At 42.5% G+C, this 12,353-nt stretch overlaps 1 protein-coding gene across 2 annotated transcripts; it reads left to right on the top strand.

Moving 5' to 3' along the window:
* The first annotated feature begins 3,993 nt into the window (after positions 1-3,993).
* On the top strand, positions 3,994-8,496 carry LOC119743065 (F-box only protein 6-like). 2 transcript variants are annotated; one of them, XM_038219409.1, is made up of 5 exons: positions 3,994-4,482; positions 5,296-5,536; positions 6,898-7,045; positions 7,750-7,833; positions 7,989-8,496. In XM_038219409.1, the coding sequence occupies exons 1-5, from the start codon at positions 4,086-4,088 to the stop codon at positions 8,040-8,042; spliced, it is 924 nt and encodes a 307-aa protein (XP_038075337.1). In that variant the 5' UTR covers positions 3,994-4,085; the 3' UTR covers positions 8,043-8,496. The 2 variants fall into 2 exon arrangements, with proteins under 2 accessions (XP_038075337.1, XP_038075336.1); XM_038219408.1 differs by having other exon boundaries at positions 3,995-4,482; positions 7,750-8,496.
* Positions 8,497-12,353: the final 3,857 nt, after the last annotated feature.

The raw sequence follows: 12,353 nt of genomic DNA, 5'->3' as shown, positions 1-12,353 counted from the left end.
TGGCTGGTCTAGGCGCTGAGGTTCACTAGGAGCTGGAATTCACGCTGCACTGCGCGTTTTGTCTGAAATTTACGTAATAATTTCATAACATCTTTATGTGACTATAAATTGCTAATAATGTAATTTGAACCTTGATTAAGTCAGTACTACAAATCTGCATATGATTTTAAGGTTTTTTTTTTTAATAGTGTATTTCGAAGAAATCTGGGGAATTTGGCAGATTTTTGATAAATCTGACAGATTTTTGAAGCGCATTTAGCAGAATTTTGCCATGACCTTACGGTCACTCTGGCTGCATGAGTACTGAATGCGATTACGGGCAGATCGTCTCCGCACAGCTAGGCAATTACAATGCACTGCAATGAGAAACCTTCGAACCACGACACGGATTCACGTGAAAGAGAGTTAGATTTTTATACAGTTCACTCATGCATGCAGATTTAGTTATTTGAGGACAACCTTCCAAGGTCTCCACAATCAAATCTGCAATGCACCTAAAAAAAAACCAGCACTATTGTTTTCATATTGCTTGAGTTTTGGGCATTATGTTGAGGGCGCTGTGCAAGGACGAGATAGTGAGGGCGCCTTCATAATTCGAAACACTGCTGACCTCCATGGGTTTTTGGCAATGGTTGACAGCCTTTTTGTTTTTATGTACAGTAGTCCATGATAGTAGTCCATTTTTCGATATGATGCTGGGAACAAAATAAGCAGGGACGGATTAAAGTGTTTCGAAGGCACTGTAGCAGGCCCTACTCCGCCCTAGGCACCGGCACTTAATTCTTGTTGATGCTATAAAAGTACAAAGTACTGTACAAATCAAGCTAGGGCATAGTTCAAAAACACCTGTTGGCACCAAAGGCGTCAATATTGCTTCTTAAAAGTGTTGGGTGGTACATACATGTGTATCTTGTTTAGAACTTATGCGAGTGCGAAGCCCAGATGGCGTAGGGTTCCGAGAGCCCGCCCAGGCGCGGTTCTAGAACCAATATTTTGGGGGGCTAGCAAGGTGGATCCAGAATTTTTTCAGGGAGGCGTGCTGAAATGTTGACCGGTTATTTTTTTCCAGACACTTAGGCCTCCGAAAATTAATAAGTGGGGGGGGGGGGGGGGGGGGGGGGGGGGGGGGGCTCATGCCATATTTTTAATGGGGAGCGCCAATAAAATCCTAAAATCATTCACACTATATTAACTAATGCACCCTTGTCACGGCTATTTCTTCTTTAGGGGGAGACCGTTCGCATGTACATCACAATCCTTCTTTTTGCTAATGCAATTTCTTTTTTTACGGAATTTATTTTTGGGGGGCTAGACAAAATGGGGGGGGGGCCTACAGCACCCCCTAGCCCCCCCCCCCCCCCCCCCCCCCCCGTAGAACCGCGCCTGAGCCCGCCTATGAAAGGCCCCTTAAAAATGGATTCTAGACGCTCTATGGTGCAATCTGAGGCAATTTCTGACCATTTTAACCACTTTTTAGCAATTAATATCATCACTTAAGGCCAAACAAAAATGCTTCCGATTTCATGGCATTTGAAAATAGGGAATCTTTTTTTTTTGGGGGGGGGGGGGGGTTGTGTACGATCATATGGAGGTGTCTGCGTGTAGTCAAGGGTAAATGGTAGTAATTGACGTTTCGGTTTTTTCCTCATCCCCCTCCCTCCCCCCAAAAAAGAAAGTTAGGGTACGGGCTGTCAAAATAAGGTAGGTAGCAGAACAAATATTGCCAAAACATCAGTTTTGAGTTGGGAGTCATTGAATCAGCTATTCTGAGCTATAGAATCAAATGTTGGATACACTTTTATATTCAGGAATTTTTAAAAAAAAAAATTTGGGGGGGGGGGGAGGGACGACATGTCCCCCACCCGTCCCCCATACTTCAGAACGACGGACTCTACACGTACATTTCATAGGGGCTATACATGTATGCCTTCATGCTGTACTGCGTGAGTTGGCGAAATTGAACATTCTGAGAGAGACCTCAGCGTGTGTGTGTAGGCCCCATATTGTTTTATATATGGCACACTGCGGTATTTTCGTAGGTCCACGAATTTTTTCGAAGGCCCCGAATTTTGCGTAGGCCCGGCAAAAGTGGCTACTGTGCCAAATGGATAATCCGGGCCTGAATGTAAGGCCACTTATTTAGGCCTTATAGGGGCAGGCCTTCGCTGGTGCCCACTATTTTGCAGGCCAGGGGGGGGGGGCTCATGCCATATTTTTAATGGGGAGCGCCAATAAAATCCTAAAATCATTCACACTATATTAACTAATGCACCCTTGTCACGGCTATTTCTTCTTTAGGGGGAGACCGTTCGCATGTACATCACAATCCTTCTTTTTGCTAATGCAATTTCTTTTTTTACGGAATTTATTTTTGGGGGGCTAGACAAAATGGGGGGGGGGGGCCTACAGCACCCCCTAGCCCCCCCCCCCCCGTAGAACCGCGCCTGAGCCCGCCTATGAAAGGCCCCTTAAAAATGGATTCTAGACGCTCTATGGTGCAATCTGAGGCAATTTCTGACCATTTTAACCACTTTTTAGCAATTAATATCATCACTTAAGGCCAAACAAAAATGCTTCCGATTTCATGGCATTTGAAAATAGGGAATCTTTTTTTTTGGGGGGGGGGGGGGGGGGTTGTGTACGATCATATGGAGGTGTCTGCGTGTAGTCAAGGGTAAATGGTAGTAATTGACGTTTCGGTTTTTTCCTCATCCCCCTCCCTCCCCCCAAAAAAGAAAGTTAGGGTACGGGCTGTCAAAATAAGGTAGGTAGCAGAACAAATATTGCCAAAACATCAGTTTTGAGTTGGGAGTCATTGAATCAGCTATTCTGAGCTATAGAATCAAATGTTGGATACACTTTTATATTCAGGAATTTTTAAAAAAAAAATTTGGGGGGGGGGGAGGGACGACATGTCCCCCACCCGTCCCCCATACTTCAGAACGACGGACTCTACACGTACATTTCATAGGGGCTATACATGTATGCCTTCATGCTGTACTGCGTGAGTTGGCGAAATTGAACATTCTGAGAGAGACCTCAGCGTGTGTGTGTAGGCCCCATATTGTTTTATATATGGCACACTGCGGTATTTTCGTAGGTCCACGAATTTTTTCGAAGGCCCCGAATTTTGCGTAGGCCCGGCAAAAGTGGCTACTGTGCCAAATGGATAATCCGGGCCTGAATGTAAGGCCACTTATTTAGGCCTTATAGGGGCAGGCCTTCGCTGGTGCCCACTATTTTGCAGGCCAGGGCGCCTGCGGTGGGTACGAGTGAAATACATTTTATGCATCGGCCTTCCAATCTCAATACAAACCTAGGCCTATCACAGCGCCCTATATATAGGGTGGTCGAAAAAAGCACGAAACCTCAAACTTCCACTCTGAGACTCAAACTACCTGCACCAATCCATGGGCAATCCTTTTAGAAGAATTATGATACCAAAATATTCCGATTCGGTCCAGTAGTTTTTGCTACAAAGCCTATTTTGTGAAGCACACTTCTTTCATAACAATCCCTCTATCAACAATGTAAGTCAAATTCCCGGGCACGGTTTAGTAATCTATCCCAACAAAAATGCCCCCACGTTGCTTCACAAAATAGGCTCTAGAACAAAAACTACTGGACCGAATCGGGCGACCTTGGTTTTATTTTGCTTCTAAAAAGATTCTCCATGCATTGATATATGTGCTTTGAGTCTCAGGGTAGTGGAAGTATGAGATTCCGGTTTTCTTTTGCTTGTTTTTTTTTGGGGGGGGGGGGAAACTACCCTGTATATATTACAGACGAAAGGTGGATATCTACTTTTAATTTTCTGCTTTTATTAAGCAAAGTAGAAAAAAACAACAGATTGAACACTTTGTTTTTATACGGTTCCATTTTTCTGCTTTTTTGCCTTGCCGCTATATAAAAAGCAGATTGTTAGTACTTTCTTCTTCCAGGTTCTGCCGCGGCTGCGCCAACATCACGAGGTACATTGTTGGGACGAAAAGCGCCTCCTATAGAAATTTTGCGAATCCATGCTCAAATTATTGGAGATCAGAATCATTAAGAAACAAACATACGTGTAAACTTAGCGTTTCAAGATGGCGACGTCCAGTGTGGCCGATCAGAAAGGGCACGAAGAGGGAGAGGATCAATCAGTATTGATGGAGGGAAAAGTCATGTCAGTAGCCGACACAAACGAGATCCAAGTAGCTCTTGATCGTGGTGAGCATGTCCAGACGACCCTAGAGGTTGTTCCCAGCGAAGTCCTGCTGGAAGTGCTGTCGTTTGTGCTGGACAAGTGGCTGTTGAACTGCGCCCTGGTTTGCCGGGAGTGGAGGGATGTGGTCGCCAGCCAAACATTCTGGCGGAAGAAGTGCCTGAGGACCCGGCGGTTTATTGAGAAATACATGGCGCCGTACTATCCGAAGGATTGGAGAGAATTCTACTTCAAATCTCCGTACACGAGGAATCTTATCAAGAACCCAAGCGGGAAAGGTTTGTCAATTGTTTTCGGTCACATAATCCATGCAATCACGATAATGTCATGATTAATGATCATGATGACCCATGATGACGTCTTGTGTACGGTCTTCTTTGCAAATCAGATAAATTTAGCCGAGGCCGATCCACACCAATCCATCTCACCTGGTATGATTTTGCCTACATCATGCTTGAGAAACTCAAAAACTGTCAATTGCCAGACCCAATGAGAATCCCAAGCATGGACAAAAGTCGCATCCAAATTTTGGTAGCACGATTGGTTTAACCCCCAAGCTGCACATTTTTTGCCACCGTTTTTTTTTCTTGTAATAGTTTTCTTTTACTGTTGTTAATCAATTTTATTTTTAATCAGTTTATTTTCTTCTTTGTAATCATGCAATGGCTTTGGAGGATTTTTTTTGTAAAGGAAAAAACTGGGATATAAAGTCCGAGAACCAGTTGGTTGATAGTCTGGTTCCAGCTACCAAAAATCCTGACATCAAATACTATGAGGTCGGGTCACCAGATTGGTCAGCATCAATAGCAGTTGAATATTGAGTTACGGCTGTCGTTAGAACAGCCACTGCGAAGAATGTTTGCATGGTGGTAGGGCCTAGTAATATAATTAAATAGGCCTATGATTATTACTGAACATGTGTTTTGATCATTGCATTTTCTGGCATGTTACTCTGTAGGTTTCACATATACATTGTATCTCCTTCATTTTTTCTGGACATAAAAGAAATTAATTTTAGAAAATTTCCCCTCTGGGCTCTTAAAAGTTTGCAGATTCTTGTAATGATTTTGTTTTAAATCATTGTATAACAGATGGGCGGGAAGCGGGTTGGACCATCACATCTGATGGCGGAGATGGTTGGTTGGTTGAAACCACCGATGGGGGATCGGACCCGAAACCAGACGAGCTGCGGGCCATCAGTGACGGCAGTCCTCACCAGTTTGCCACATCCTTTGGTTGGTGTAAACGCTTTCAGGGCATCGACCTTGTGGCCGAGGGCATCTCCGCCGCCTTTCTGGACGAAGTCCGGCCTGATATATATGTCTCAGAGTGGTACGTTAACAGTTACACATATGTACTATAAGTTGTTGCTTTTAGTTAAAGGGAATATACATCATTTGCTTTTGCTGTAATTTTCAGACATGGATGGAATTGGGGGGTTGGAAATATATAGCAAATATAGTTACACTGACTTTTTTGAGGTTTTGGGTTCGAAAATGCTATAAAAACCAAGAAAAACAATCATTTTCCTGTAGTCTGGTTCCCTGACTCCATATAAGAAGAAACAGAGCAGTTTACATACATTGGGGAATTGTAAGGTCAGGGAACCAGTCTAGCTGGCTCGTACCGTTCATAGATTTGTAATCGATTGCAAACAAGTGAGATGGTCAATTGGGGCCAGTGTTTGAAAAAAGGCCAGTTTTTTCCAACGCTGATCGGCCGATCAGCGTTGGAAATTGATATAAAAATACCATTTTTCTTGCAAATGACAGTATACCAGGTGCCATGATTTTACAGGATGCTTTACACTGTCATTCACTAACAGTCCAGCAAGGTATTTCAAATGATTTGGTAGTTTTATTTTTTGATGTTTGCAAATGTTGTATATTCCCTTTAATAGCCCCATGTGTCTGAAATACTAGAGGCCTACTTCCTCTGTAGAGCAACATGACATAGCGATACTAGCTTCATTTCCTGAAAGGTTGTGTTTCCTGAATGTGAAATGCAGACTGTTAGGCCAAAAAAAAAAGTCGGTCTCTGGTCAGACCAAAGCTCCGGAATTGATGCGCCGATGCGGTTTTTCAATGTTTGTTTTTTTGTTGCTTTTTTTTTTCAAGCTTGGATTGTACAGACGGTGGTACTATTTTGCTTTTGTTGTGTCCTCATATAAACATTGGTGTCCTCCATCATTGCCTTGGTGCCCTCCATCGTTTGCCTTTGTGCCCTTCCCCATTCCTTGCTGCTCCTTGGTACGAAAAGTTGAGGCGGTGCGGCAATAGAGGGCGCTGTTGTAGCCACCACATAACATACGTTGGTATGACGGGAAGTAACTACATGTACAAGCAAATGTGCAAGTCACACCAAATTCTTTAGCACTTTAGATAATTCTTATCCTTACTGTGCGAAGTTTTAAGTCATTTACTTTTTTTTTTTTGACGAATGGAATCCTCGGGAGAGAGAGGTGGAGGAAGTGATTCCCTGTTTACAGGGGGTGAATTAAGCCGTGAACCCTAAACCCTAAATAGCTACTCGCTAGTACCTGCTTCTTCCTGCGCCAGGACGAGTACCCGAGTAAATGAAAAACCACGATGAGAACAATGATTAGCACAAACTACTCGTGAGTACCCGAGTTATCAGGTTACTCGCCCAGTGGTAATGTTTACGTTTTTCTTTTTCTTAATTTTGTGGTCAAGGTATGCGCCACGTTTTGACTGTGGCAGTGTTTACAAGCTCAAGGTGAAATTAATGAAGGAGAGAAATGATGAAAAACCCGAGGATGTCATTGACGAGTTTACGTTTGAACTGACCACTCCTCAGTGGGCCCCACATGACTGGAAGCAGGTAATGTTTTAGCCTTATTCAAGTCCCGGGCGCTTACCTGGACACGTGACACACCCCGGATGCTGACATGTAAAAAGACTAGCACGAGCGGCGAAGCCACGAGGGCCTTTACCATCTCGTGGAGAACGCTTATGTTTTCCTTCACATTTGTCTACCGATTTGGTAAACATGCATAATGCATTACCCGTTGTGAATCGACCAATGAAAATGCAGAATTACTAACGTAAATCAGCCGTCGTCTGGCGCCAGTTGTTGCTGGTAACCGCAAACCACCGTTAGATGATTGGTTTATATTGCTTGATGTATATTACACGAATAAATAAATAGGTGATTAGTTCCACGAGATAGTAAAGGCCCTCGCGGCCTCGCCGCTCGTTATAGTCTTTTTACGTGCCAGCATCCGGGGTGCGTTACGTGTCCAGATGGTCCGGGCATAGGCGCGTGGGACTTGACTAAAGGCTAGTAATGTTGTTGAGGAAGACTAGTGACGAGTCGATGATTCTACCCCTTGGTCATGGGCGTCACGGGTGTGTGGAAGTGGGGGGGAGGGGTTGAAGGGGGGGGGGTACTTTTATTTGCCGTTTTGTCACCGAAAATCTGTCATTGTCAACAGAATGTACATTCCCTTTAAAATTTAATTACCAGCAGTCTGTTTTGTTTTTTTGTCGTTGATTGTTCTTTCACCCCATTTTTGACTTCGCCAGGTGAGTCATGTGTTCACAGGCTATGGACCTGGGCTACGCTTCATACAATACAAGGACTCGAGCAAAGATACTCAGTTCTGGAAGGGACACTATGGCTCCAAGATGGCCGGCTCTGTTGTCAGGGTCCAGCTCGAGTAGGACACGCGGGAGTCATGGCAACAGTCCAGGGGCTTATGGGTAACGGAATTCACTCTGATTATGGATACTAGGACATAAGCGTAGATACACAGTTCTGGAAGGGGCACTATGGCTCCAAGATAGCAGGCTCTGTTGTCAGGGTGCAGCTCAAGTAGGACACTCAGGAGTCATGGCAACGGTCCAGGGGCTTATCATTATGGGTAACGGAATTCACTCTGGTTATGGGTACAAGGACATAAGCAAAGATACTCAGTTCTGGAAGGGGCACTATGGCTCCAAGATGGCGGCTCTGTTGTCAGGGTCCAGCTCAACTAGGATACTCAGGAGCCATGGCAACGGTCCAGGGGCTTATGGGTAATGGAATTCACTATGGATACAAGGACATAAGCAAAGATACCCAGTTCTGGAAGGGGCACTATGGCTCCAAGATGGCGGCTCTGTTTTCAGGGTCCAGCTCAAGTAGGACACGCGGGAGTCAAGGCAACGGTCCAGGGGCTTATGGGTAATGGAATTCACTCCGATCATAGGTGCTCTGCATATTTTTAAACGAATGGCTGCATTGTGCAATTTTGTTCTGAGCATTTCAAACCCTTAAATGATAAACTGCTGGGGAAAAGTTTTCTGTACACTTTTTCAGTATTTGTTGCCATGGCCAACGAAAATAAGATCAGAAAATCTCATTTATTTGCAACATAACTCTCATTTTGTGGGGAGCTCACATTCCAGTTACAGTATTATTGTGGAAGACTTTTTTTCCGTCCAATAAACACTAACACAGTTCTGAACCAAAAACTACAAAGTGCAATTTTTCATAAAGCAGTTATCTTTTACGACCACAATGCTGTCATACCTTTGTCCTGAGTATTTTTCCAGTGGAATATTAAATAACAGCATTTTACCTGAAACTCATATATTTAGTAACTAAGCTTTTTGTGTTTTTCTGTTAACAAATAAAAAAAACTATGATTATACGATTTGAGGCTAACTTTTTTATAATCGCATGTACCAGCTTTGAAGTCAATTTTTGTCCATTTATACAAACACAAAAGCCACGTGTATGGCCTTAATGTTTATTAATTAAAACAGTTCCATTAATTCAAAAATGTAGTACTGGAAACAAACAAAATGCATGAAAAGCAAACGATCCTATATGCCTGTAAAAGGGATAAATACTGATCAGTAGTTGATAAGAAAAACAAAACTATTTTCTTTGTATTTAAGTTCCTCATTAGATATATTCAATCTTGGCTCCCCAAACTCCCAATAAAAAAGCGATTCTAAAATCTTACTTAGAACGATTCCACCATTTTCTTTTATTTATCTCCTTTATAGGCATATAGGATCGTTTGCTTTTCATGCATTTTGTTCGTTTTCAATAATAACACCGCTCAAAATCCGAAGACGAATGCTCAACACCTAGCTTGTTGAACTTTCAGCTCAGTGGATATTACAGTGTTCGAGAAAACAGTGAAAACCATGCACAATAATGTGATTACGAGAAACGATATCGTCGATGGCACTCTTTATTAAAAAAAAAAAATCAGTCAATTGACTGATCGTTGGAAATCACCTACATTTCTGTATTGTTTCGAAATGACGGTAAGCTAGCCAGACGAAATAATTTCACGGGATGTTTAGTACCAGTGCGATCTTTATTCGCCTTTTAAAAGCTTTTTGGATACGGTAGGCTTATTTGGGGATAAATGCAAATGATCGTATGTACCAATTTCATGTTTATTTGTGTATTGAGTAAATAATCATAAGTTCAATGTGTGAATTAAAATTGTGTAGATTCTATTATATACAGCGCATTAGAGCATGTTATTAATGATTAACGTGCGTTATAAGTTTTATATTTAATATTATCAGTAGTTACTTGATATGAAAAATAAGCATCAGCTGATGAGCGACCTTGATTTCTTTTCTTTATAAACCTTACAATCTAGCTTATTTCCAGAGTGAAAACTTTTTTTCCTCACTGAAACTAGAGGCATTATGCAGTCAATGAGATCGAATTTACACTTGAAGTTCGACCTGTAGTGAATCGTTTTCAAAGTTCAATCTGAATTTTTCAGTTTAAATGGTCTGGTCCCTGGTTTCAATGTTTATGATAAATCACAGAATGGCACTACATTTCAACTTTCATGATTAGTCCTTATACTGTGAATGTTTACAAAACAAAACAGGGTGGCGTTTCCACAGTAACGTGTGGTATGAAATGCGATAAAGTTGAAATGCCTTTATGTCTTTTAAAAGATACTTCAGCATTATACTTCTTATTTGAAGAGACAACCGCTTACAAATGCATGTAACGGGTATTATATTCGTTGATTGCAGCTTTGTTTTTTAAAATACTCTGTACTTTTACGTAGGCTACTTTATATTTTCGTTCGTATCCACGACCAACCAGGGCGCTGGGAAGGGCTTATCTCCTGCAGAAAATTTTATGACGGAAGCACAGGCGCGCAAAGCGTTGTGGGGAGCTTACTGCCTCAACCAATGCACGTGCGTTCTGTGCGCACGTGTCATGCGCATGCGGAAGGGTTGACCTGTGTTATTCAACAAATTCTATCCAATGGGGGTTTGAAGAAATTACGTTATGCATGCAGAAGAAATTAGCCCTTCCCAGCGCCATGTTTAGGGGCGATGGGTACGAGCGAACATATATGAGGTAAAGTTTAAATGCATGAGTGCACTTTTTGGTTATAATTATATTTATAGAGTATACGCTTTTTTGGTAAACAAATATTTTGTATGAAACGTTAGATCAGCAACAAAATATGAAGTAACGAAATAGCCGGCACGCTTGTCACGTGTCTTTGGTATTTAGTGATTGGTCCATTTCTGGTGAAATCGTTATTTTGTTTAAACGCCCGGCAGGCAATATGGAATGTCTTGATCACGGTCTGACAACTAAAGTAATATAGGGACACTGGACGACTGTTGAATTTGATATTTGGGGACGTACGCCAAATTGGTATTTTGTTCCTGTTACGCCCAAACTATGGCTTTGGTCCCAACTACTGTTGTATTGGGGCAGTCCCAATATTCGACCATGGTTGGGGCGTAACACTCCCACTCCCATCGACGTGGTTCTGGTCAAATGTAGTTCGGGATAAGGACGTCTGAGGACGTACGTATATGTGCACCAACGATCGCTGTTTACCTCGAGATTTCTTAACTTGTGGCACAAACCGAAGTACCATCACTAAAATAATTCGGCTTCGGAAGTTTTCATGGAGATCGCTACTTATTTTTATCCAGAATGACCTATGACCCGCTATATCTAACACGTGCGTATTCCGAATACCGAATTGGCTCATTCGTGCCTTCCTCCCTCAAGGGTACGCGCAGATAAGTAAATAGGCCGAAAATTGCCTTCCCATGTTCAGGCCTGATATCGATCTCAGATAACATTTTCTCCCAATTTTTTGGATAAAATACGAGCAATGGATCCTTCCTCTTGCCATAAAAGTGGTTTGGAGAAATAGCAAAATGATGGGTATTTTAAAGGGTGCAGACTAGTAAATAGGCCCAAAATTGCCTGCCGGGGCCAAATCACGATTTGCATGCCCTGTTTTGTTTTGCTAGTTGAGTATTTTGTGGGCCATGAACTCCTGGGTGGAAGCCGTGCACAGGCGCGGCCTGCGAGCTCGTAATTCTGTGAAATTCGGATGAAAGTAGACCCTAAAATTGCTCTATTTTGCAATGGAGCACAGGCATCATGGAGATGGGCCACATGACCACTTTTTATGGGGGATCATCTTTGGATGGAAGTTTCTCCCAAAAGTCACGGATTAGGCTACCATCCATGAATTGAACATAAAACGAAAGCTGATGAAATAAGCTTTGATTATTTTGATTGGTCAAATAAGCTTTAATTAGTTTGATTGGTGTCTCAAACACCTTGGAGAGTTGTGAGTATTTTGAAATACTTTTTGGATTTGCGCGTTATTATCACTGACGTCTATATGGTCAATTTGCTGGTCTGCACCGAGTCAAATGCTCCAAGTGATAGCACCGCGACTATAGGTATATATAGCCAGTGCATGCTACATTGCATCTGTATTTGCTCCAAAAATAATCTTGTGAGTCAAGACGTCTGATTAGGCCCCCAAAAAAGTCTGGTATGCGCGCGCGTCGCCGTAGCCATGCGCGTCGGCAAAATGAAAAAGTTTTTTGTTTCAATAAAAGATGATGACTCAAAACTGCCAAACTCACTGGTTTGACTGGAATCCTGCTGCTGCACAATTTTAACGTGTTTTTAGATGGGGTTATGATCGAGAATAAGCTGTATGTGGCCTCTCTGGACTCCCATATATTTTCACTAAGTTTAGTTGGGCACCAATTGCAGTCCTCAGCCGACATTTGAAGCAAAAAAAAAACGGTAAAAAAAAAAAAAAAGCCGCGTCGCCGCACTACTTTTTGGGCAAGCTCTATACCAGAAACCGGAGCCTTTTTTGGGG

This window comes from Patiria miniata, unplaced genomic scaffold, assembly GCF_015706575.1.
Source record: "Patiria miniata isolate m_02_andy unplaced genomic scaffold, ASM1570657v1 HiC_scaffold_6, whole genome shotgun sequence".
In the NCBI taxonomy this organism is placed as follows: Eukaryota; Metazoa; Echinodermata; class Asteroidea; order Valvatida; family Asterinidae; genus Patiria; species Patiria miniata.
The sequence above is the reverse complement of the archived record's forward strand: the minus strand, read 5'-3'. Positions and strand labels throughout refer to the sequence as shown.